Source organism: Pinus tabuliformis, chromosome 3_2, assembly GCF_031772625.1.
Source record: "Pinus tabuliformis cultivar Carrire ecotype Pingquan chromosome 3_2, CPIR1, whole genome shotgun sequence".
NCBI lineage: Eukaryota > Viridiplantae > Streptophyta > Pinopsida > Pinales > Pinaceae > Pinus > Pinus tabuliformis.
In genome coordinates, this window is record NC_142302.1 from 37,481,953 (window position 1) to 37,509,704 (window position 27,752).

At 38.0% G+C, this 27,752-nt stretch overlaps 1 protein-coding gene across 1 annotated transcript in view; it reads left to right on the forward strand.

Annotated features, from left to right (window-relative positions):
* The window catches only part of LOC149179699 (uncharacterized), a 334,331-nt gene that overhangs the window by 209,562 nt on the left and 97,017 nt on the right, over positions 1-27,752 (forward strand). Inside the window, exons 10-12 of the mRNA XM_089418039.1 lie at positions 10,165-10,437; positions 10,665-10,712; positions 10,941-11,010. Coding sequence (XP_089274165.1) covers positions 10,165-10,437; positions 10,665-10,712; positions 10,941-11,010 — 391 coding nt within the window. The remainder of the gene's footprint in view (positions 1-10,164; positions 10,438-10,664; positions 10,713-10,940; positions 11,011-27,752) is intronic.

Consider the following 27,752-nt stretch of genomic DNA (forward strand, 5'->3'; position numbering starts at 1 on the left):
AATTATTGAAATGTTAGGAAGAAAGACAACCATGCAATGATGCAAGAATGCAAGAATAATTGCTTATCCACAAGACCAAAAGAGAGACCAATACACCAATGCCTTTGTCATTCAATGACCATTAAGAAGATGCACCAGACTTCAATACAAATCAGATCAGCCCACTGTTACTATGAAAACAGTCCCAAGAATCACTTGCAAATGAGCTTAAATCAACAATGATTAAGCCTTTAGTCAATATAGAATGTCCCCTTAGTTTACTAGGCTGAAAAGGACTTGATTTTGGGACTATACCTTAGAGATTATACTGCTGCAACTTTTATATCAGAACTCTGAAGATTGATATCACACCTCAAGACAGTCAATCAATAAGAGAGCATAAGAATTAGAACAATCATTTAGCCTTAGAAGGTTAGTGTGTGATGTTCTTTAGGTGTCCTAGCCTTATATTGATTAGATTATTAGGTGATTATGCCACTGTTATGAATGCTTCAGATCTGAATATCTTTATGACAGTGAAGGAAAAAGTGAGGATAGGGAGAGAGCAAACCCTTGAGGCCTTGTGGCCTTTTCCCAATGTCAAGTGTGCCAAGTTGGGACACCAAAGAGAGTGTTTTGGCTTCAAAGATGCAATAATTGGTACCCCAAACACCTGCAACCACAGAGATCAGTTCTAAAAACAAAGCAACAAACCCTCAAATCCTCACAGCTAGGGAAAATGAGGCCTCTTAGGCCTGTGGCTAGGCTTAGGAGGCTGATATGTCAAGTACAGGCCCTCCAAAATCAACTTTGAGAACCAAACAAGTGATGAAACCCTTCAAGGACACCTGCAATTACAGAATGTTAGCAAAATAGGCTTCCAAATGCAAGTGACCAAGGCTTAGAGGCCCTTTAGGGGTCGCGGCTATGGCTAGAATCCCAAAAACCCCTTGTGGCTAAGTGAAAAAAGGACCTTCTAGGCTTGCGGCTAGGCCTGAAGGCTAGATTTAGCCCACAAAACTTCTTCAAAATGGATTGTAGCCCTGCAAAACCAATGATTAGCCAAGAAAACTCAAACCCTTATGGATCAATGACAAATATTCAATGAGAAACCACTTCAAACCCCAACAAAAATTGCGATTAAGGCTGCAAAGACAAGAGTTAGTGCCAAAAATGAGTAATGAAGTGATTTTCAAGTCAGCAAGGGTTGCGACTAGGGTTATTAGGCCCTCTCAAGGCTGCATCTAGGCTAGGAAGGGCCTATTAGGCCTATGGCCAAACCTAATGAGGCTGGAAACCCCTGTGACTACCTTCAGTGAGTCACCAAATCAAGTATTAGCCTATGTTGCCAAATCCGGCATAGGAAGGGTCAAGATCGGTGGATCCACGTTTCTGATCTGGATCTAGATCTGAATCCACTAAAATACGGCTGCCTGTAGACCTGTGGTTTTTAGGAAACGAATCATGCTCTGTTGAAACGGATCCCGAGCCAGGTTGCCAAGGTTGCCGGAACTGCCGAAATGCGTTGAAGTCAAATACGAAAAGTTGATTGTCATTTTAGGTTATTTTCGTTTTAGGTTTTTATAATGTTATCTTTATTAACATGTGGTCCCTTCCCTTTGTCGGCACTCACGCACAACAGTGTTCAATATTCACCCGGGCCCCTTGCTTCACACAAACAACGCAACAAGTCTTTCAAGTTTGAAGTTTGAAGTTTCGTTGGAGTTGGAACACTTCCCTTTGTCGGTACTCACACCCAACACTGTGAAATATTGACCCGCCCCCCCTGCTTCACATAGCAACAACGATTGTCACAACGACATGAACACACTGCATAGCTGTCGCCAGTGAAAACTTGAAAGTAATCCATCGCCGCCAGGAACTTGATAGGAATGCTCAACAAGACAAACGTAAACCGTAATGGTTAAAACTTAATATCATATCTATGTTTGACTGGGGCATCGACATTGGTGTCAATGTTTTCAACTTTTCTTTTCTTCCTTTTTAAATTTTTTCTGTTCCAGATGTACTTGTAATTTTTTTTTTGCATTGGACACCCTGGATGTCAAGTTAAAAAACACAAACTTTTTCTTCAAAAATATAAATGGGCTAATGCTGATAAAGCACGTTAAAAATAATTTCTTCTTCCATGGCTGAGTAAAGAAAAAAAGGGAATGAGTTAGCATCAAAATCTCTGAGCCCTCCCCTCTAAGTAAGGTGTCTGTTAGTTTATAATTTTGTTTGTATCTCTGGCCTATCATCTTGCCATTCAGAATGGTTAAGTAGAGGTATCTTCCCACATCAAGAAACTGAATTTATGCTATAATAGTATTGGTCTGGTTTCCTTCCTGCAAACCAATAGCAGCTCAGTGTGATATGTAACATATAAATGCCTAACTTCACCCCAAAATAACAAAAAAAAATCTCTGAGCCCGCATTTAATGCATTTAAATTTTTAATTGAAATGACATGCCATGATGCCAACTTGGGTATGTATAGTAGGCATGTCATACCTCCTAATCTGGAGAGACTCGCCAGTTTGATAGCTTTGCTCGATATAATGACAGGGCACTAGTTTTGAGAATTGAATCCTCATGTGCTTAGACCTAGTTACTCTAGGACATAGGGAGGGGGCCACTAAGATGCCTAAGGATTATTTAGCACACTTTTTAATTCCCCTTTCCAATTTTTTTTCTTTCATTGAATGTATTTACTATTTACTATTTTAAATGTATTTCTTCTTAAATTTTAATGTATTTTAATTTTTATGTATTTAATTGTGTATTTTAATTTTTAATTGTTTATTGATAATATATTATAATTTGAATTTTATATGCAGTAACCTATAGACCATTATCATTATGGAACCATCACAACATGAGCATAGTGATCCCAATCATCAAAACATACCCAAAATCTCCTCTATGGCAGTATGTGGAGATTATTGGAAAAAATCCCAGAGGTGGTTCATTTAAATGGAAGTGCAATGAATGCCAAGATATAAAAAATGGCTCATATACTAGAGTGAAGGCCCACCTCACTGGTCAAACTAACACAGGGGTGCAAGTATGCACAGGCCAAAAGATGCAAATGGAAAACCTGGCCAAGGTTTGAGTCCTGGAAAAATGAAATTCTAGGCATCTTTGCAAGAAGCTGCTGATAGGAAGTTTGCAAAAGGAAAACACCCTGTGCAAAGCTCTACAACTAGGCTTCCATTGCCATCTAGGCTTGCTACCACAACTAATAAAAGGCCCACTCTAGGCCCTCTTGAAACGTGTTTCAATAATCAAGGTAGAGACATAGCTGATGAACATGTAGTTCATTTGTAATGCCCTGGATGAAATAAATTTGGAACAAGCAAAAATTTTCTAACTCAAATTTTCTTCAGATAAAAATTCTATTCATAAACAAAAGATTGCCATGTAAAATAAACAAATAGAGTGTTGCAATCCCATAACACAATAAACATGAAATTCTCAACTTTATTATATTAGAAGAACTGGTGTTTACATGCTGCTACAACCCATATAGTTGAGATAAAATGGCCTCAAACAGATCTACAATAATGCCGAATCGGCCTCGAAAACAAACTGAAAAGCAATGACTGCAACCTACCAACCTTGAATGGATCCACCAAGGGAAGAGATGGGTGCTCACCCACTCTCATTGAATCACCCGAGGGTTTTGTCATGGGGCTACCACTGAAGTAGAGAACCATGTTCTCAAAGCTCTCTACAAGAAAGAAAACTCAACTCCAAGATGTCTCCAAATGATCTTCTCCTCCTCTTTTATAGATTTGATGAATAGATCTCCAAGCCTCTAGAGGCATCTTGTTTTATTATTTTATTATTATTCTAGAAGCTTCTCCATTGAATTTTCTTAAGTGACCCCCTTTTATTTTATTTTATTTTACTTGAGCCACTTTTGGCCCATTTCCCCTAATTAATTATTTTTTCTTAATTAAGTGACTAATTAAAGTCATTTTTAATTAAGGAAAATGGTAAGTCACCCACCATACTCTCTTTGGCCACTGGAAATCACTTCTCAACATCCCATCCTGTAGATCTTCTCGTTCCGGTTCCAAGGAGCTATTTCATTGAGGTGTTTCATCAATTAATCTCTTCGGAATGCCACCTTGAGCATAATTAATTAAGTTATGCCAATAATAAACCTTTTTTTACGAGAATTATCAAAAAGTCACGGAACCAAAAACAGGATGTGCGAAACTGCTTATGAGGATGAATATGCCTAGCAAATGCCATTAGACCCCATGAAAACTCCTCAAAACTCCATCGAGACCCCTGATGACATAAACTTGCTCCACTGACCTGGCCATCCCCTGCCCTGGAAATCCACCTTGGCTGTACTATAAAGAAGAATAAAAATGGGGACATGACATCGTTGCATCTATGCAAATGGGTTAGCATTCAATTTGGTGTGTTCCCCTTATTGGCAACAAATGATTAAGGCAGTTAATGAAGAGCCAAAAAGGTACAAAAGCCCTGGATATGAAAAGGTTCGCACTGCTTTGTTGGCATCAGAGAGACAATCCGTGGATAGACAACTACAGACAATCCGGGATACATGGGCAGAAACAGGGGTGTCCATCATTTCTGATGGATGGAGAGACCAAAGAAACCGTCCATTAATTAATGTTGTTGCAGTATGCCCCCAAGGGGCAATGTTTTTGAAGGTTGTTGGTTGTAGTGGAATAGAAAAAGATGCATTTTTCATATCCACAATTCTTATTGATGCAATAGAAAGTGTGGGGCCACATAATGTTGTCCAAGTCATTACGCACAACGAACAGGTTTGTAAAGCTACAAACTTGATTGCAGAGGGTCGATATGATCACATCTTTTGGACTCCATGTGCAATAGATTCATTGAACCGTATGCTTGCCAAGATTGGTGAGATTGAATCGATTAATGAAATATATGTAGCAGCGAAAGAAATCCAAATGTTCATAACCAATCATTCAATGTCCTAGGCCATATATCAAGGTTTTGCAAAGTTGGAGCTACTAAAGCTATTTTTTTTAATCAATATTATTTCAAGTTTGTATTGGAAATTCTTAATTTTATTTACAAATTTATATATGATTTCTCATTTGAGATTTGACTTTTTGAAACTTATAGGTTGCTGAAACTCATTTTGCGTCCCACACTCTCGTCATAAAGAGGCTTGTGGAGGTGAGACAAGCATTACAAGCAATGGTCATTGACCCTCTTTGGGAATCGTGGAGGACTTCCACTTCTGATAGAGGGCAAAAAAATCAATTCCATCATTTTTGATGATGCATGGTGGGACAAGGTCCAATACCTTCTACGGTTTACTAAACCAATCTTGACCTTGATCAGGGCATTTGACACATATACACCTTGCTTGGGGGAAGTTTATGAAAACATTGATAGTATGTTGTGTTGAATTTTCTAAGTCTATACGTTAGAAAATTAATCTGTATTATGTTGATTTAATTTTTCTACTTGTTTAAATTCGAACAAGTTATTTAAAACCGTTAAATACCAAAATAAACACAATACAGTCACAACATCTACAGATCAACAATTGAAAGAAAACAAACACACAAGTGACACCGTTATTTTTGGACAAATGTCCTTGAAAAACCCCAATGCGGGAAAACCGGTGCAACCATTATGAGGGTTTATTATTATGCAGTATTTCCTTGAGTACAACTGGGTGCCTAACTGGCTCACTCGACAGAGAGAAATACACGACAGCAATACCTCTCTATTCGGAAACTGGTATTTAGAAAACCTGTCCCACGAAACCCTCTCCAGCAACTCTGAAGCTTTGCGTTGGCCCTTCTGGCCTCTGCATTAGCCTCTTGCTAAACTGCGTCAGCCTCAGACCCCTCTGTGGTAGCCCTCTGAGGCACTGCGCAACCTCTGGGACCCTTTGCGTCACTCCTGCAGCCCTCTCCATGGATGACGCAGTCCCTCTGGCCTCTGCACTGTCTCTGCATGGCCTGCTTTGGCTGCTGCTTCTCGCTTCCTGCCTCTGTGCTAGTCTCTCGACACTGTCTCTGCCTCTATGTCCAGAACTTATTGCCCCTCACTGTTGATCACTAATTCGACTTTGCTTAGCAACCTCGCTTTAGCAAAATGAATGACTGATCACTCTGGTGTATTTTCCAACTGACCCTCAAGCCTCCTCTTATACTTTTCTCATTAGTCCTTCAACGACCGAGATTAAATCTCTAATCAACTGCTAAGATTAGATTTGGCTTGATCCATGACTTTTGGAACCTTCTAAGTTCTAACCCAGTTTTATATTAATACCCATTAATATTTTATTTTTCCTAAGTTTAGACTTAAACTTAGGAATTCCATTAAAAATATTAATAATTGTAATATCTCCCAAACCGGTTAGAATCTGTCCAAACCATTTCTGGGCCTCGAAGATCTCATGTGCTTTAGTCCCTCCACCATTTTTCATGGCTAGAGCACATCCGATGCTACCCCAAATCAACATGTTGGAGAGGATAAGGGAAATTATCAGGGCAAGTTAAAATGACCCTTTTGAAACATTCTATTATGAAGTGAAGGACATAGTTACAGAAAGGTGGAACAAAATGACCACACCATTACATTTTTTGGCCTGTGCATTGCACCCTAAATACTATCATTCCAAAATTTTGTCTTTACCTGGTAGAACAACGCCAAACAAGGATTCTGAAGTGGTACAAGGATACAAGATAGCTTTTAGGAAAATTTATAGAGATATGGGAGTTGTTACTGTATGAGGGAGGATACATCATTTCAGTGTTTCAGTCTTCATATTTATAATATATCTAATGGTTTTAATTCTAAAAGTGTTTGATGGTTTCAGGGAATATTTGATTTTTGAACTCTAAAGTGTTTTTAAATTTTTAAAAATATTATTATATTTTATTATTTTGTACTTGACGTATCCTTATCGTATCCGGATCTTGGATTTTCAAAAAACTAGCGGATTCGGATCCGTATCCGTATTCGTATCCGAATCCTGGTAACTTGGGTATTAGCCACAAGAATGTGATCAAATCCAAGAAATTTCCCTGCAAAACCCTTAGATGATAAATCTCTGGCAAGAAATGATGATTTTGCTGTGATTCAAGCCCTCTAGGGCTAGCGACTACCTCAAGAAGGAAAGGCATTGCAATTTGATGTCTCTAGACCCTAGAGCCACCCTCCTTGGTTGAATGCTCTCCTCCTTTGGGATGGACGGCTCCTCCTAAGGCTGAAAACTGTCCAAACCCTAGCCTTCTAGGCTAGGTGAGGGCTAGGATTCTATAACTTCAGATTTGTCCTTGAAACTTTGATCCTTGACACCTGCATGCTAGATAAATAGAGCCAATCCACATGATCTTGAAAAATCTGAAGTATAAAACCCCAAATAATTATTTACAAAGTGAAAAATAAAATACAAGGGTTAGTAGGAAATATCAACAAATTATTCACAATATCTTACAAATTTTTTTGCTCTAAATAGCAAATAAATCTTTGTTGCACAAGTAGATTTTGAAAATTAGCAATGGAGTAGTTTTATTTTAATATATTGGCCAAAACCCTACACCACAAATCGTTAGATCAAGCCGAAAGGCCAAACAAGATGAAAATCTCCTCAAAGTCTACTTGGGGGTTTCCCAAGGGATGAATCTCCTGAAGATCTCTACACACTTTGGAAGATAAATTGTTAGTTGCAAAAGGGGTTTTAGATACACACTTCAAACCCTCAAGATCTAGAGATACCTGTTAGATCGAGTGAGCATAAAATGCTTCTTTAGGACCCAACACCTAAAGCAAGATACTTGTGCTAATAGATGATCCAACCACTGGCTATTGAAACAACAATATTCAATATTACACAATTAGAGCATTAAAATTATTCAACACATACCATAAATCATCGAGAGAAACCTTGAATTGAATCCCCAAAGACTTATGCTTTATTATCGATATAAATCCAATAGAGCTTTGCTCAGTACATCAAATCATCGTGTCAAATTAGGAGCAAAATGCTTCCTTATATAGATAATCAGAGGGATCAACCCCTCCAAGTGGAAAATAACGGCTAGCAGCTCGATCCATGGCTTGATCCTTGTGAAAAAATTTCGATCCCTTGATTAGTTGGCACAAATCTCCAAAATAATTTGATTTTCCTTATTTATTGTGTTGGAGGGACCAAACTTTGACTTTTGGCCCACTGGAGAATCTGCAAAAATAGAATTGTCGTTACTTGTGCAAAACAATTAACTGCTTGGTCCAAAAATTTCGATTTACTGGAGAAAATAATCTTCTGGGTCCAACGAATTTTTTGAGTGGGCCATCCTGCTTTGGAAATGAGACTTTTTATTTTTGACTTGAATTTTTTCCTTTGAAAATAGCCTCAATAATTTTTGATGATTTTTCCACTTGGAGGGTAATTAATTTTTCCCTTCATTTAATTTTTTGACAATTTCTGGCTAATTTTATTTTTATTTTTTGCTAGAAAATTAAATAATAGACTCAAGAGGGGATTACAAATATTTTTCCACCCTCTAAGTGGGTCTAAAAATATTTTGGTAATGGTGTTCTAATTATGAGGAACTATTCACCAAAAATATTTCTAGACACACTTTTACATGAAGACATTACAATAATCAACCTTTAGAAGGGGAATTTTACACATAGACACAGCCTCTTAAGACTCAACCAAATTTTGCGACAAGACACATTTTATTTATTTATTTTAAATTATTATTATTATTAATAATAATAGTATCCATTTTTAAGGTCACAGCCAAGGCAGACACCAAATTGGTGTATGAGACCCCGTTGTTTGTGGGACAAGGGACCCACCTCCGCCCAATGATTTGACTGCTAAGTCTACGAAGGCATACATACTCTACCCACCTCTGGTTTTGAACCTATGACCTCTTAGGAGGAAACACATGCTCTTAACCATTAGGCCCACTCAAGATCTAGTATGATAAAAATACATCGACTCGATAACATTAGGACTCACCTAAGACCTTATCAATGAGTTCCACCCTAGCTTTGGAGTATATCTGGGAGAAAAACTCTGTCAATTATTTGTGTTTAGAAGCACAAGTAATTGGGGAGGTTAAAAAACTCCCTAGAATGAAAGCGTTTGAGAAGAATCGTAGGCTTACTTAGGTGTTGTTACATGGCTTAATAATCATACTAGAATCATTTTTACAATACAAAAGCAAAATTTGGGATTATAATGATGATAATGACTCAAAATTTTTGTCCACTGCTTTATACTCTGCTTCTTGGAACTGTTGACATGTACATAGTCAACAAAGCCCATCTTCAAAATTGCTATCATGTCCATCTGCAAAGCTCATATTGACCTCTCCCTTAACTGTAGTTTCAGACCACATATGAACTCTATTAGTTAGAAGATCAAGACTAGGTACAAGTCCTTCCAAGTAGAATACAGCTCTGCAGGGCAAGCTCTTCAAGGAAGTGTCTCTTCAAGTTTTTCACCTTTTGCTTGATGCTGTCATTCCCTGCTGGAAGGAGGAGTAATGGGACGCTAGAGTGAATGCTTGCTTTTGCTTAAAAGTAGATAGTTCATGTTTAAAGTATTTGCTATATGGTTAGTATACAGTGTCTAGTTTAAAGCTTCGATTGATTTGTAAGAGTTAAGTATTTTTGGTACTTGTCCAAGCCTGTAAGTACCCTTCTGATCCTTAAAATTTGATCTCTCTGTAAGCTATGTTTTTATGCTAACAATGTTTGTATTAAATTTATAAAAAGTCTGTCCAGTATAAAAACAACAGAAAAAGAATTAGAGAAAAGTGGATCTGATGATTCAACATCCCTTGAAGATGATGAATGTGAAATTTCAGTGCAATTCAATGTTTTGTACTAATAAAATTATGAATATTCTGTGAGAAAAACTAAGTAATGATAGTGATAAAACCTTTTTATTTTCATGTTCTACTCATGATTTCCCTGAACCTTGAGCTTAAAGCAAAGCTTTTCACTGTTAAGTTTATTCAAATTTCCTAGCTCCTCTATTGTATGAGTCTTCATATAATGTTGTGTGGGATTCTGATTTTTGTTAGATCTAAAATCTTGTTTCTTGTACTTTCAAAAATGAAGTTAAGGATGAAAAGCAAAAGCCAATTTTAATAGTTATTGATTCTACAATCTGTTTGTCCTGACATAGGCAAAGGGTCTAGAGTGGGAAGGTGTCATTTTAGTACGAGCGAATGATGGAATAATCCCAGTTGGAGACTCTGATTTTGTGGTGGGACCAACCACCCCTAACACCCCTAATATCATTGACTATGGTACAATACGTAATGAAGATGTTATTACCAGGGAGGCCCAAAGCAAAAACAATTTGGAGCATAATGACATTTCCTTACTGGGACCTCCCATCTTGGAAACTCGAGGCAAAGTTTCATCTGGACCAAACAGAGAAGGAATTGAAGAGGAAGTAAGTGCATTGTCAAGTGAATTCAATACCTCATAAGGAGGCCATACAAATACTTGTCTGTTTAGATGGAACTGATCCGTCAAAAGTATGGTTAAACATCAACAGAGAGATTTTCTATTCAAAACAATTTTATATTTTTGCCAATGTCAGTTTGTGTAGAATGAGGTGAACTTACTGTTACAGGATTTGTGGTTCAAGCATTTTCTAATAGTTTGACACACTGGCAGAGAAGGCTTATGTATGTGGCTTTGACTCGAGCTAAGCGTTTTGTCCTTGTAAGTTTCTATCAAAATTCAACTAGAAGTAGGCTTTTGGCTATGTTTTGGGTCATTTCCTATTGTTTTAAATTCTGTTTGTTTAGCTTGTTTTTCAAAGTTATGCATCTGGTAAGACTTTTCTAACCACATGTTGTGCTTTGCATTGGAGAAGAATTCATAATCATTATGAGTTGAATGTTCTATTGTTTTGAGTATTTGGTGTTTTTACATGTAACTTGTGGACAGGTTACACATGTTATGATGGAAGGTGGGCAACAGATGACACCTTCATGTTTCTTGGCAGATATTCCTCCAGGTGAGCTAATTAATTTATTTTAAAGATATTTCAACCATGTTTTGCATGCTCTAATAGCACTCACTGTATGACCCAAAAATCATTCTCCTGATCCTTTTACCGGAGGATTGCTGCATGTTTTAAGGGATTTTAGAGTGGAGTGAGAGTCTGCAGTTTCTTGACTGTTACATTGGTTTTTATCATACACCATAAGCGGTTTCAATTATTGTTAAAACTGAACATTGATGTTTAGGTCATTTTCATGATTTCTGGAATGATGTACTATGCAACGACGTAAGTTCTTTACTGCCTTCCTGCACAACCTTATAGAAGATGCCTATGTAGGCCAGCCAAAGCTAGTGCACAGCACAAATTTAAGACACAAACCACCATGAACCAAGCACATATTGGGCAGCTTCCTGTGAGATTGCAGAATGATGACAGTGGCCATTAGAAGCCCACCCGAAAATGGCAGGCATTCTCTCATCCCTAATTCTATTTCCATTGTAAAACCAGACACTCTTCTAGGAAATCAAATTGCTGGGTTCTGGCTTCACACATTTGATGGGTAACTACTTGAATGTTATGAATATAAATAATTAATATTTAATAGTTAATAATGATCACTGTCTTTTGGAGTGCTGGAATATACACCCTGTACGCCTTAGATGTCTCGCTGTAGCCCACGAAAATGCCCTTCTCTGCTGTGGGCTCCAGCCTCTTCTGGTTATCAGAAGACACATGGCAGTAAACAAGGCTGCCAAAGATCTGAAAGTGAGACACATCAGGTTGTTGGAAATCCTGAGAGGAGGGGGGTGAATCAGTGTTTTACTTACAATTAGTTAATTTTCCTTTTACAAAGCATTGATTAACTTCATCATCAAATTAAAACATAAATCAATAGAACGCATAATCAAAAGACAGTAGACACCAAAATTTTAGGTGTAAATCCTTCCGAGAGAAAAACCACCGAATATTCTCTAATAATTTTATGAGTACATCAATGCTTCAGCTCTAACTGAAAAGGGAAGCCCCAACTCCCCAATACTCTTAGAAAAATGTTCAGTTTTCCAGCTCCAACTGGAAGGACGCTCCAATGCCCTGGTTTTATCAGTGGTTACTAATAGGATGCTCCAATTCCTTTGCAAGCTCCAACTTGCCCTGGCACCACCCTGCCACCCTAAATTGTTTTCAGGCTACAACTTGAAGGCGGCTTCAACGACCTGCTTAGCACCATCCAACCAACCTGAAAATAAATTAGACCAACTATTGTGGGCTCCCCTACCAGGGACAATGACCCACTTACAATGAATAGACTGCTGCAAATGATATAACAATGAGACCTCAATACTGAAACCCTTACTGCAAAACAATGATACCCTTATTGCTGCAGAATGATGTGTTGCCAAACTTTCTTCAACTGAGCAATGACTCAAGACTACTGCTGCTAAATCATAACGCACTTACTGCTGCTACAAAACCCTTGAACCTTAATGTTGCAAAACAATAATGGGACTGCTGCAAATGTAACTAGTGGCTACGAAGCCGAGACAAATCTCAAAAGAAAAGATTTGCAAATATGAAACTCTAATTGCTGCAAATAATATGATGATGAGACCTTGCTGCTGCAACCAAAATCCTTATTCAAAACTACACCTCTGTCTCTTTTAACTTAGAAGCCCTTGTTAACTCACATCATCAAGGATTAGGGTACTTATGTACTTCAATATAAAACAAGGAGGACTATACAAGCAAGTCAAGGTATACCAGATCTTCAACTTACAGTCATAGCTCGAAAATCTTCAGAATTAGGGAACAGAAAACAAAGGACAAATTAATTTCAAACTTTGGATATAGTTTACCTCTGCTATGCCTTTTAAAGTCTTCAAGTCTGGCATTTATTGCAGGACCAAATCTCTTGCATTAGGTCTGTAACACCAAACGATTCCTAACATGACCGAATGTCTTCAAATGATGGCAAGAATAGTAGCTCAAAGTAGTGAGAGACTTTGCAACAACTGTTGATGATCTGCACAGATGAAGATATGTCTCTTATCATCATGGCCTCAGGAAATAGGGGTTTATAGACAAGCCGAGACCCATTGCTTCAAAGATTGCACTTGAGATGTCAACAATTTAAAAACACAAGTCAAATTTTCAGAGGTATTAAATCCACATGCTTAGTCCAATACATGAGTAACAAATTGCAGACTTAAATGTGTCTTGAACTGATCAATTTGATGCACAAAAGTCTGCCCTAAACAAACAACCAAACGATACCACAAGGCATTATAGATGCATGTGCCCAGAAATGCACAGGAAACACAAATATGTGTGCCCAGAAGTCTGTTGCAGAGGTTAGGCGATAAGGCCGCATGTTTTGATGCAATTTGGTCACTATTGTTGCCTAGTTCACACTCGGAATTGCCCTTAACATATCCACGCTTCATATTAGTCCATAAATTGCTTAGAGTTATGCCCTTAAGGAGGGCTGAAGGCTACACGATGACTACTTCATGACTGCGGCTGGATTTGACCATACATCACCTTCAATAAAACCCCAACGATTCCCAAAAACCATAAATAATAAGCCCACTAACCCTTGCTGTTCAGAGATCAAAATTGCTCCAGGCCTATCGTTGGATTAGCTTCTTCTCCACAGGGCTGAAAAATTCAGAACAGGATCACTTCAAATGATGTTCCTTGAATGCTTGCCTTAGAGCTGGGATGTGGTGCCTTTTATAGTTTTGGAGGACAACATCAACTTCAAACAAGCATATTTCTCAAACTGTGAAGGCTCTCGTGATGTTGAAATTTCTAATTCTATCCATTAGAAATTTTATTTGTATTCTTCTCATTTATTTCTCCTACTTGTTAATTACAAACAAGTTATTTAAACATATAAACATCAAAATAAACAAAATACAGTCTCAACCATCTACAGATCAACAGCTGAAAGAAATAGCAAACACACAAGTGACACCGTTATTTTTGGACAACTCGTCTATTGATTTGGGGTAGCATTGGATGTGCTCTAGCCATGAAATTTAGTGGAGAGGCTAAAGCACATGAGATCTCCAAGACCCAGAAATGGTTTGGGCAGATTCTAACCAGTTTGGGAGATATTAAAATAATTAATATTTTTAATGGAGTTCCTAAGTCTAAATTTAGGAAAAATAAAATATTAATGGGTATTAATATAAAACTGGGTTAGAAGGTTCCAAGAGTCATGGATCAAACCAAATCTAATCTTAGCCGTCGATTAGAGATTTAATCTCGGCCGTTGAAGGACCAACAAGAAAAGTATAAGAAGAGTCTTGAGGGTTAGTTGGAGAATACACTGCAGGAGACCAGTCAGTTCGATTTCTAGAGCAGGGTTAGTTGAGAAATTTGAACTAGTGGTCTGGAGAGCAGTAGGAGGCAGTGGGTACGAAATAGAGAGTTGGGAACAACACCAGAAGACCAACGCAGAGGTTGGAGAGGCAGACGCAGAGGCAACTGACTGAGCAGTCACTGGAAGGCCTGCGTGGGTAACACAAAGAGGCCCAGTGCTGACGTAGTAGCTTTGGGAGCTGCGTAGAGGCCAGTAAGCCTAACGCTAAGATTGGGAGAAGTACTGGAGAATTTTTTCTCTGTTGGGTAAGCCAGTTTAGCACCCAGTGGTATTGAAGAATTGCTGAATAATAAAATCCTCCTCTGTTGCATCGATTTTCTTGCATTGGGTTTTTCCAGGGCCATTTGTCCAAAATATCTGTGTTGATGTGTTGATTCTTGTGTATGTGGTTGTTTCTGTATTATGGTGTGATATCTGAAACATAATTTATTTTAATGTTTACTAAAGGGTTTTCGTAAATAACTTATTGGTAAATAAGTAGGTAAAATAAATTAGTTGTTGCAGTGATAGAATTTTCACATGGTATCAATGCAAGTAATCAAAGACAGGAAGGGAAAATCAATTATGAGTCGAGACCATGATGCAGAGGCATCTATGTCAAGAGACTCGCACAGATTTTCAGAAAATTGCACAAGAGACAGGAACTTCGATTTCTCTATGTTTGGCTTCCAGGTTGGAAGAAGAAGTGGCTTGTGTGACTAACTCTGCATCATCAGAGGTATGGTATATAGACAGTGGAGCCTCTTGGCATATGACGGGAATCCAGGAATGTTTCTCAGGCTATGAGGAGGAGAGGATGAACTTTCATATCACCATGGGGAACAAGGCAAAGTGTACTCCAGTAGGGAGGGGTACCATGGTTTTTCAAACAGAAACATGAGAGTGGGTCCATGCTACCAATGTACTGCATGTACCAGGATTGGGGATGAACTTACTTTTCGTGTTGCAACTTCAAGGCAAAGGCTATGAAGTTTTCTTCATCAAGGAGAAAGTATACGTCAAACACTCAAGCTCGAAAAGGAAAGTGCAGATGGGATCAAAAGTAACAGGTTGTACAGACTACAACTAGAATCACAAATGGCACTAATAGGCAGTCATGGAGACAAAGATTTGAACGAACTATGGCATAGAAGAATGGGACATTTGCACCATGGGGCTCTGAGAATTCTCAGAAACACTGTAACAGGAGTTCCAGATCTTAGTACGGAACGAGATGATGTATGCAGAGGATGTGCTCTGGGAAAGTATGCTAAAGTAGCATTTCCTAGAAATAAAAACAGGGCTAAGAGTGTACTAGGATTGATACACTCAGATATCTGCAGACCTATGTCCACTAAAGGTCTTAGTGATGTTGAGTACTTTCTCACCTTCATTGATGACCACTCAAGGAAAACTTGGATTTATTTTTTGAAAACCAAGGACGAGGTTTTCTGTCAATTCAAAGAGTTCAAGGCTCTGGTGGAGAATCTGATTGGAAAAAAAATAAAAGTTTTGCACTCAGATAATGGTGGAGAGTATGTCGATAAGGACTTCACTGATTTTTGCGCTAAGGAGGGCATCAGAAGAGAGTGGATAGCTCCTTACAATTCAGAGAAGAATGGAGTAGCAGAAAGAAAGAACAGGACTATTGTAGAAGCAACTAGAGCCATGATGTATGATTAGGATATGCCAAAATTCCTGTGGGCAGAAGCATGCAACACAACAGTCTATGTTCATAATAGAACTCCTCATCGGGCATTGGGCAAGATTACTCCAGAGAAAGTCTTCACAGGGAAGACGCCTGAAGTCAGTCATTTCAGGATATTTGGGAGTTTAGCATATTGCCGCATACTGGAGGAAAAGAGGAAGAAGTTGGATCAAACTACAGAGAAAGGATATCTAGTGGGATATAGTGAGAACGCTAAGGCATACAAAATCTATCTTCTAGGGAGAAGGAAGGTAGTCATTGTTGATTTGGTAGCATCGGATGTGCTTTAGCCATGAAAATTGGTGGAGAGGCTAAAGCACATGAGATCTCCAAGATCCATAAATTGTTTGGGCAAATTCTAAGCTGTTTGGGAGATATTTACTTAATTAATATTTTTAATGGAGTTCCTAAGTCTAAACTTAAGAAAAATAAAATATTAATGGGTATTAAATTTAATATAAAATTGGGTTAGAAGGTTCCAAAAGCCCTGGATCAAGCCAAAGCTAATCTTAGCCGTTGATTAGAGATTTAATCTCGACCGTTGAAGGATCAATAAGAAAAGTATAAGAAGAGGCTTGAGGGTCAGTTGGAGAACACATTGAGGGAGACCAGTCAGTTTGATTTCTGGAGCAGGGTTAGCTGAGAAATTCGAACTAGTGGTCTACAGAGCAGCAAGAGGCAACAAGTACGGAACAGAGAGTCGAGAGCAACACTAGGGGAACAACGTAGAGGTTGGAGAGGCAGATGCAGAGGTTGTAGACTGCGCAGTCACTGGAGGGCCTGCGTGGGTGATGCAGAGAGGTCTAGTGGTGACGCAGAGAGGTAGGGGCTGACGCAGAGGGTTTGGGAGCTACGTAGAGGTCAGCCAGGTTGACGCTGAGAATGGGGGAAGTGCTAAAGAATTTTCTCTTTGTTGGGTAAGCCAGTTTGGCACCTAGTTGTACTGAAGAATTGCTGAATAATAAAATCGCCCCTTGTTGCACCGGTTTTCCCACATTGGGTTTTTCCAGGGACTGATAGTCCAAAATATTTGTGTCGATGTGTTAATGTTGATTTGGGGTAGCATCAGATGTGCTCTAACCTCGAGAATTGCTGGAGATGCTAAAGCACATGAGATCTCCAATACCCAGAAATGGTTTGGGAAGATTCTAAACAGTTTGGGAGATACTAAAATAATTAATATTTTGGAGTCCCTAAGTCTAAACTTAGGGAGAATAAAATATTAATGTGAATTAATATAAAACTGTGTTAGAAGGGTTCAAAAGTACTGGATAAGCCAGAGTTAATCTTAGCTGTTGATTAGTGACTTAATCTCGGCTGTTGATTTGTCAACGAGAAAAGTATAAGAGGAGGCTTGAGGGTCACTTGGAGAACACACTAAGGGAGACCAGTCAGTTCAATTTTGGAGCGGGGTTAGTTGAGAAATTCGAACTAGTGGTCTGGTGAGCAGTCAGGAAGCTGCAAGTATGGAACAGAGAGAAGGGATCAGCCACTGGCGACCAACGCTGAGGTAGGAGAGGCAGACGCAGGGCATTTCAGGTAGACGTAGAGGCAACAGTAGACTGCGCAGTCACTAGAGGGCTTATGTGGGTGATGTAGAGAGGGTTAGGGTTGACACAGTCAAGTGGGGGTTGACACAGTCAAGCAGGGGCCGACGCAGAGTGTCTGGGAGCCACGCAAAGGTCAGCCAAGCTGATGCTGGGACTAGGAGAAGTGCTAGAGAATTTTTCTCTCTGTGGGTAAGCCAGTTTGGCACCCTGATGTACTGAAGAATTGCTGAATAATAAAATCCTCCCTTGTTGCATCGGTTTTCCCACATTGGGTTTTTCCGGGGACTATTGTCCAAAATATCTATGTCAATGTGTTGATTCTTGTACATGTGTTTGTTTTTGTATTAATGTGATATCTGAAACATAATTTATTTTAATGTTTATTAAAGGAATTTCATAAATAACTTATTGAAGCATAAGTAGGAAAAGTAAATCAGATGTTGCAGTGATAGAATTTTCACAGTTAATTCTTGTGCATGTGTTTGTTTCTATATTATGCTGTGATATCTGCAACATAATAACTTTTAATGTTTATTGAAGGATTCTCATAAATAACTTATCGGGAAATAAGTAGGTAAAATAAATCAGTTGTTGCAGTGATAGAATTTTCACATGGTATCGGAGAAAGTAATCAGAGACAGGAAGGGGAAATCAATTATGGGTTGAGACCATGATGCAAAGGCATCTATATTAGGAGACTCGCACAAATTTTACAGAAAATTGCACAAGAGAAAATGATTTCGATTTCTCTATGTTGGTTTCTAGCCTGGAAGAAGAAGTGGCTTGTGTGACTAGCTCTGTATCATCAGAGTTATGGTATATAGAAAGTGAGGCCCCTTGGCATATGATGGGAATCTGGGAATGTTTTTCAGATTGTCGAGGGGAGAAGATGAACTTTCAGATCACCATGGGGAACAAGGCAAAATGTACTCTAGTAGGGAGGGGTACCATAGTTTTTCAAACAGAAATGAGAGAACGGTTCCGTGCCAATGTGCTGTGTGTACCGGGATTGGGGATGAACTTACTTTATGTGTCGCAACTTCAAGGCAAAGGCTATGCCGTGTTTTTCATCAAGGAGAAAGTATACGTCAAACACCCAAGCTAGAAAAAGAAAGTGCAGATTGGGATCAAAAGTAACAGGTTGTACATACTACAACTAAAATCACCAATGGCACTAATAGGCAGTCATGGAGACAAGGATTTGAACGAACTATGGCACAAAAGAATGGGACATTTGCACCTTGAGGCTTTAAGAATTCTCAGGAGCACTGTAACAGGAGTTCCGGATTTTAGTACGGAACGAGATGATGTATGCAGAGGATGTGCTCTAGGAAAGTATGCCAAGGCAACATTTCCTAGAAGTAAAAATAGGGCCAAGAGTGTACTAGGATTGATGTAATGACCTGCCTATAAGTAAAATACGAGTATTAGCATACATACGAGACCTGCATACGATAGCTACGTATGCATGGACCCGCATGTATCGCACTATATGTAAATTAGTTACTACAAGAGGAGATATAAATTAAGGTAATAAATTAATACCTCACCAGAGTATCATATCTATGATAAGTCCTTAAAACCAACAGAAAATGTTAATTTTAAAAGTAATAAAATAATAATATAAATTGATTAAAATTATAAATTTTATAAATTTAATTAATTCATTAAAAAAATATAAATAAACTTTATTAAATCAAACTACGTATCCAAATAAAAATCAACGAAATCAAATGAGATTTGATTTCATAAAAGTTACACGTAACCAAAATATTGACACGGAGATGAGAAGGCGGCAGTGGATGAGGAAATAAAAGGAGAAGGGAAAAACCATTTTAGAGGGAAAAAAACAACAGAGTTGAGAACAATTTTTGGATACTGTAGTACAACTATGAAGGGAACTTGAGTCTTGATTATACTGAAGTTTTTGGGCACGGGGGAATCAGATTGCTTCAATAGGAAAGCTTTCTGAGACTGAGTACCTAGGTTGTACTCAGTTCGGCAGGGAGGTTTTGGCCGTTTTAGTAACATAGTTGGACAAGAATTACAGCAGAGCAGACAAATTTGTAGCAGAGCAGACAAATTTACAGCAGAGCAGACAAATTTGCAGCAGAGCAGACAGGTTGGTATTCATTAAATTAATCTTTCAAATTCAGTATTTAAATTTTCATGTTCTGGTATTAAATAAAGATAAATTTACAATCAGGGTTCTTACATTTTGGTATCAGAGCAAGTTAAACTCTCGGACCTGTTAAAATAAGGCTATAGTCATAATAGATAAGAAATATAAATACTGTAATCAATATTATTTTCGACATTAAGGTTACAGTCATAATAGATAAGAATTATAGACTATATATGACTATATATAGGAAGAAATTAGAAAGTAGTGGAGTCACAGTCCACAGAATTTGTAAACCGAGGAAGCAGTAAAAATATATTACGCAAAAGATGATGGTAAGTTATGGCGTTAAACTGGGAATGAGTTTAAGAAAATTTCACCTCACCTATTTACCAAATGGAGTCTAGCCATACAAGCCCATGGCTCTAATTTTCAAACACTATATTGCTGGATTGTAGTATGAAAACTCGTCAATTCCGCTAGCCATAATTACGCAAATTTATTTAATTTTCAATATGATTAGAAACTATATTAAATTCGGTTTTGAAAACTTTACTAATTAAAATACAGATGGAATGCCTGTGCAATAAGTCTTTCCGAAAGATGATCCCTCACAAGCCAGAGACGCTTATGTTTTAAGCCTGAGACAAGTTATAGCCATTGCATATGCAACTCCTCTAAATCCAGTAAGGGAGATAATTAAGTATTATACTCTTTCACCGTCATCTAGTTGCCTTTGAATGGCATCCACGTCTGTGGCAAGGGCTTCTCTTTCTCTTGTCAATGGTATCCTTTTGTAATCAATATTGTACCCTTCATCTTTCAGAGTAGCATAGACTTCTACTAGTGTCTCGATATTTTCACGCGAGATATTCTCCCAATATCCTATAATGTCCGACTGGCCTGTGACAGGATTAACCTCCTCCCGATGTAAAAGCACACGCCCACCTGATAAAATTATCGACCTCAGGTTGTTCGACAGTTAGGCGAAAGATACATAATACAAGTTTTGGTTTAGTGGTAGGTAGATGTCTATCATGACAAAAACGACTTTCTCCAACCAATTATTCCGAAGAATAGTTCCTCACGGTACTCTTATATGACTGACGAACAAAACCTTTAAGCTCTTCTACGCTATTATCAACACCGAAAATTCTTTGTCTCTGGTAGTTGCAAGCAAAGATCATTATACGTGAGTCTGCTCTTTTTCTCCACTGCTTGAGAATCCACACCCTGAAAAACAAAATCCTTCAAAACAGTTTGTGTTTTTGACAACAATATCTGCATAAAAGAATTCTGCAACTTTTCCGCAAAGCCAGAAATGTCACCAATTAATGCATAGGCATCAATCACCTTGTCTGCTTGCCTGGATTCTGGAACGGTGGAACAGTGGAACAAATACCTTGTCCACTTGCCTAGATTTTGGAACGGTGGAACCGCTTAAGTTTCAATTGGCAGCTTTAGCTCCGGCTCACGACTTTGAATGGACGGATTTGAACTTTGAACTTTGGCAGTTTGGCTTGGTTCTGCTTCTAAGTTCCAATAGACAAGCGGCTTTGGCTTGGCTCTGGTTCCAAGTTCAAATAGAACTTACCAATAAACGGCTCAAGCTTTTACAGTTTACCAACCAATAGACCACGGTTTACGGCTCTTATAGACCACAATTTACGGCTCTTATATGTTATATAAGGTCAGGCCGAAACGTTATGCCAATGACTCGCGCAAAAGATATGCGGTCGATGCTGATATTAGTAATAATTTATATATATAAATGTGAAAACGAAATGAATGTTGATATTAGTAACAATTCATATATATAAATGTGAAAACGAAATGAAGGAGAAACTCTTAGAGTTTACTGAAGAAATTTTGGTTGGTGTATCATTTATATGCTCAGACAGAGGGCTATCGTTGAGTGTCACCGAAGTTTATTTTTTTTTAGTTTTCAGAAGCCCAACTGAAGAAAACAAGTTCTCAGGGCATCGTTGGTTACTCTATACAATTTTCATTTCGAAGAGAGAATGTTGCGAAAACATCACATGATGAAATATTTGCGTTGAGAACTGTGAGCCCGAATTTCTGTAGGAAGACTATCAGGATGTTCAATAAGTGACATGTTCAGGGCAGAAGAAACCAGTCTTGCTGTCAATGGAGCACTAGGGTGTCTCCCTTATATAACAGAAATTGGTGTTGGAGCCGACATAGTCCAGTACTCCATGCCAATCTTTAAGTTGATTGTTAGCCCTGTAACTGAAAGCCCTGAATTCGAAAATTTTCTGAATTCTTTTGCAAAAAAAGGGTGTCTACCATTGGTGTGTGATACGCCTGGGTTCATTGCGCATAAATTGGGGTCGATTTTATATGCAGAATGGGCTTTAGAGTTTACAAGTAAATAGGAGGCAAGACATTTGACACCTGCCCAGCTAAATGGTTGCGTGCTAAATTATGGTGTTAGATCAGAAGCTTATCCGATGCATAATGGACAACATGCTCCGTGGACTCTTGCGTTGAAGACTAGTTCTTTAACTAGAAACCCTCTCCCAGTGAATTAGCAAAGGTAAAGTAGGCAAGTCACTGATACTTTTACCTTTCGAATATGAGAATGAGTAATTAGCATTTCGAAAATGTGAAAATAAAAAATAAGATCACGTATTACTTTACGTTATTATTATGCAGTAAATTAATCGATAGCTAAACTTAATTCTTTTAACAATTTTAATATATATATATATACATATATATGTATATAATAAAAATATTTTGTTTAAATAAGTTTATTAAAAGTGTAATTGACCAAAAATATTTAATTTTGATTTATTCCGAGATATTTAAATTAATTATTCCTAGATATTTAAATTATTTATACTATCGTGTTAATGAATCATCGACCCATCTATTATGATTGGGGGTGGAGGGTCTAGTACCTATGATCGATTAGAAGTCCAATATTCCACTAATAAACAGGATTGGTGCCCAGAGATAGTATTTTAAATATAGGGCTCCACTAAGAAAAAAATAAAAAAATGCATTAGAATAAGTATTATTACATATTAGCATAGAATACCTTGCATTAGGACAAGGAGGTCGCGAGACCACCCTCCTTGACCTCGGTACCAGTAAGACTTGCCTAGTAGGTAAAAATAGCAAAAAAAAACTATACCCGTTTGTAAATTTGAAATTTGAAATTATATGTTAAATCTGAAAATATATTTCAAATTTTCACAAATTTATTATGTATACAGGAAACACTACGATGGTAAGGACATATCAGCGACGATGACGTGATCGGGTAGCATCACCGTCATTAACACCACCACCGTCATCATCACCATCTTCATCACCACCACCATCACCGCCTCCAGCGAGACCATCATCAACACCAATCGCTCCAGCACCGGAGTTGACCGTGATAATGCACTCATTGGAAGCCTTATTGGAAACATTAAAAGGGTCAACAATGGCTAAGACCAAAGAAGAGCAACCTCAACCCTTAGAAACCAATTCAGCGGAACCAAAAAATTATGAGTATAAAAGATCAAAGGAAGATATTTCTAGGGAGCTACAGAAAATTAAACTCCCAGAATTTTCTGGAGGACGAGCTGGAGAACGTGCTGAGGCATGGTTAGAAGGAATGAACAGATGTTTTAAACTAAGAGAGTACTCTTCTTCAAAAACAAAAATTGCCGTATTTCAATTAAAGGAAAGTGCCTTGATTTGGTGGGGAAATTTGGAAAAACAACTACACCTCACAACGGATAATGTCCCTTGGGAATTGTTCGAGGAAAGATTCTGTGCTAAATATTTACCTCCATATTTTCAAGAACAAGAAGCCGGGGCCTTTCATACATTAATTCAAGGTAATAAAACAATGGAAGAATATGAAATAAGTTTTATGGAGCTTCTGAAATACATTCACTACTTAGATTCTGATGAACGTGAAACTGAACGCTTCATATTTGGGTTAAACCCTCTACTTAGGGCCTTGGTTAGGATGTGGAAGCCATCATCAATAGGTGAGGCGGTAGAATGTGGCCGCTATGCAGAAGAGCATCTAGGAATCAGAAAGGATGTCGGGCCAACGGAACCTCTACAATCAGGATTTCCAGGAAAGATTCCTCGAAATTTCTTCAGGGGAAGTAGCTCAAGACCACCACCTTATGGCAATAAATTTACCTCAAGAAGTATAGGAGCAAGAGCTCCCATGACAGTTAATACTATAGCCGCTGAATCATCAAACACAAGTCCATGGAAATCTCGTGGAACTGCTAATAGAGGAAGAAATACGAGAGGAAGTGGCATGAGAGGGCAAAGCTCTTTATCTAGAAACTCACAATTTGATTCAAGAGGACCGACCCGGGTTAATTTTTGGGGATGTGGAGGACCGCATTTTCAATGTGATTGTCGAGAAGCTTCATCAAGTATATTGCATAGAACAAGAAAAGAATCAAAACCAAATACCCAAGGCAATCATAGAATCCATGCAATAGTCAACAACAATCAAGAAGCGCATCAATCCACTGTAGTGGAATCCTTAGGTATTATTAATGGTATAAAATTCAAAATCTTATTTGATACTGGTGCCACAGATAGTTTCATTTCGTCATATGCATTAAATAAATGTGGGTTGGCAGCTCGCAAACAAAATGATTTCAGACAGGTAGAAATGACCTCAGGGGAACTCCAATCTGTAGATTTAAGTGTGGAACAATGCAAAATTGATCTAGGGATCTGTTCGACTAAATTAAAAGTTTATGTCACAACTCTAGGAACATATGATCTTGTTATAGGTATGGATTGGTTAGAAGCTCATCAAGTTTGGGTAGATTGTTATGGAAAAAAAATTCTGGGTATAAATGATGAAGGAGAGGCGATCCAAATTCAAGGTATCAAGAGAAAAGTATCTTTACGCTACATATCAGTAATGCAAATGAAGCGTTGCTTAAGGAAAGGTTGTCAAGCATACGCAGTTCAAGAAGTAAGCAAAGAAAAAGAACTATCCTTAGAACAATATCCGGTGTTAGCCGAATTTCCGGATGTATTTCCAAAGGAACTACCAGGATTACCCCCTGAAAGAGAGCTAGATCTCACAATAGAATTGAAACCTGATACTCAACCAATCTCTAAAACACTTTATAGAATGACAGCTCCAGAACTTCAAGAATTGCAAATTCAATTGAAGGAACTACTGGATATAGGACACATTCGACCCAGTATATCACCTTGGGGTGCTCCTGTAATTTTTGTCAAGAAGAAAGATGGTTCCTTAAGATTATGCATAGACTACCGAGACTTGAATCGAGCTACAGTAAAGAATCGATATCCCATGCCTCGAATTGATGACCTCTTCGACCAAATGAAAGGAGCTGCTGTCTTTTCAAAAATTGATTTACGATCAGGCTATCATCGGCTAAGGATTTCGGAAAACGATATTTCTAAGACTGCATTTTGCATACGCTTTGGGCATTATGAATTTACTATGGTACCATTTGGGTTGACTAATGCACCAACAATATTCATGAACCTTATGAACAACGTTTTCTGCAAATTTCTTGATCAATTTGTACAAGTTTTCTTAGATGATATTCTCATCTACTCCAAGAATAAGAAAGAACATGAAGATCATTTACGGATAGTATTATCCTGCCTCAGAAAACACCAGTTATATGGAAAGTTATCCAAGTGTTCTTTCTTTCAGAAAAAGATTCATTACTTAGGTCATATCATATCTGGTGAAGGAATCTCAGTAGATCCAGAGAAGGTAAAAGCAATCATGGAATGGCCAATACCAAAAAATGCACATGAAGTGCGAAGTTTTATGGGTTTAGCCGGCTACTACCGAAGATTTGTGGAAGGGTTCTCCAAAATTGCAAAGCCAATTACAACTCTTCAATGTAAGGGTGTTAAGTATGAATGGACTGAGGAATGTAATAAAGCATTCTTTGAACTCAAAAGACTGTTGACCAGTGCACCAATCTTAAGAGTCCCTGATATGGACAAAGATTTTACTGTATGTACTGATGCATCCAAACATGGGTTAGGTGCAGTATTAATGCAGGATAGAGGAGTAATAGCATATGCCTCAAGAAAGTTAAAACCTCATGAAGAACACTACGCCACTCATGATTTAGAGTTAGCTGCTGTAGTACTAGCTTTAAAGATATGGAGACACTATCTAGTAGGGCGAAGCTTTATGCTTAAAAGCGACCATCAAAGTCTTCAGTATTTGTTCACCCAAAGAGACTTGAATGCTAGACAAAGATGGTGTGAATTCTTAAATGAATATAATTTTGGAATATCATACATTAAAGGAAAAGAGAACGTAGTGGCAGATGCTTTAAGCAGAAGACCCTGAATATTTTCCCTCATACCTATCAAAGTAGACTTAAGGCAACGAGTACTAGAACATCTCATAAGAGATAACTAGTATTTAAAGGTAAGATCTAGTCTTGATAGTAAAAAGGCAAAAGAACCTATGTTTGAGGGATATGAACTAGAAGATGATAGAATTTTACGATTTTACGGAAGGATGTATATTCTTGATAATGGGGATCTCCGAGACACCATCCTTAAGGAAGCCCATAGAGCAGTATATTGTGCACATCCCAGAGTAAAGAAAATGTATATTGATACCAAGAAACTTTTCTTTTGGTCGGGCATGAAGCGCGATATCGTTCAATTCGTTGCAAAATGTCTTGAATGTCAACAAGTAAAAACTGATCATTGTCATCCAGCAGGTCTCATGAAATCTCATGATATTCCTATGACCAAATGAGAGATCATTTCTATGGATTTTATCACTAGGCTACCTCTTACTTCACAAAGACACAATTCTATTCTGGTAGTAGTGTATAAATTAATGAAAAGCGCCCATTTCATTCCCATAAGAGATACTTATGAAGTCGCTGACATAGCTCGAGTATTTATAAATGAAATTATCAGATTTCATGGAATACCTAAAAAGATTATATCATATAGAGACTCGCAATTCACTTCAAGATTTTGGACTTGCATGCAGTTAGCCTTAGGAACTCAACTAAATTTAAGTACAGCTTATCATCCTGAAACTGATGGGCAAACAGAAAGGGTAAATCAAGTACTAGAAGATATGTTGAGGATGTATGTGATAGATCAACAGTCACACTGGGAAAAGTACTTATCCTTGGTCAAATTTGCATACAATAACAGTTACCACAGTTTAATCGGAATGCCTCCATTTGAAGCATTATATGACAGACCGTGCAGAACACCATTAAGCTAGGACAAGTTAGAAGATCGGGTGATAGTAGGGCTAGAATTAATCCAAGAGATGGAAGAACAGGTAAAAAAAATTAGACAATGGTTAAAAGAAGCACAATATAGACAAAAGAGTTATGCTGATACCCACAGAACTGACAAGAAATATGAAGTAGGGGATCAGGTTTTTGTTCGCATCAAACCAAATAAAAGTACTATCCGATTCGGAAAAGGGACAAAGTTGTCACCCCGATTTATCAGACCATTTAAAGTCATGGAAAGAGTTGAACTTGTTGCTTATCGTCTTGCACTGCCACCTCACTTGCATAAAGTTCATAATGTATTTCATGTATCTGTATTAAGACATTACATAGTTGACAAATCTCATAACCTTCAACGGAAGGAACTACAGGTATCGGACGAGGGAATCATTTCGGTCGAACCATTACATATGCTGGAACGTAGGGTTCGACAGCTTAGGAATCGTCTGTTAGACCAAGTTAAGGTCCAGTGGGACAAGTATAGCCCTGGATCGGCTACTTGGGAAGATACGGAAATCATGTCAAAAATACCCCAACTTGTGTTAATTTTAAAGAACTTTAAAGCCATATTTTGTATATATTTACTTTACTTTAAATCAGATATTCAAAACCATTTTGGAATGATCACATATAAACATGAATTTTTATGATATGTTATTTGCTTAATTCCACTGATACGTGGATACCAAGACGGAATATGTTATTCAAATTAATCTTACTGAATTATAAATACCAA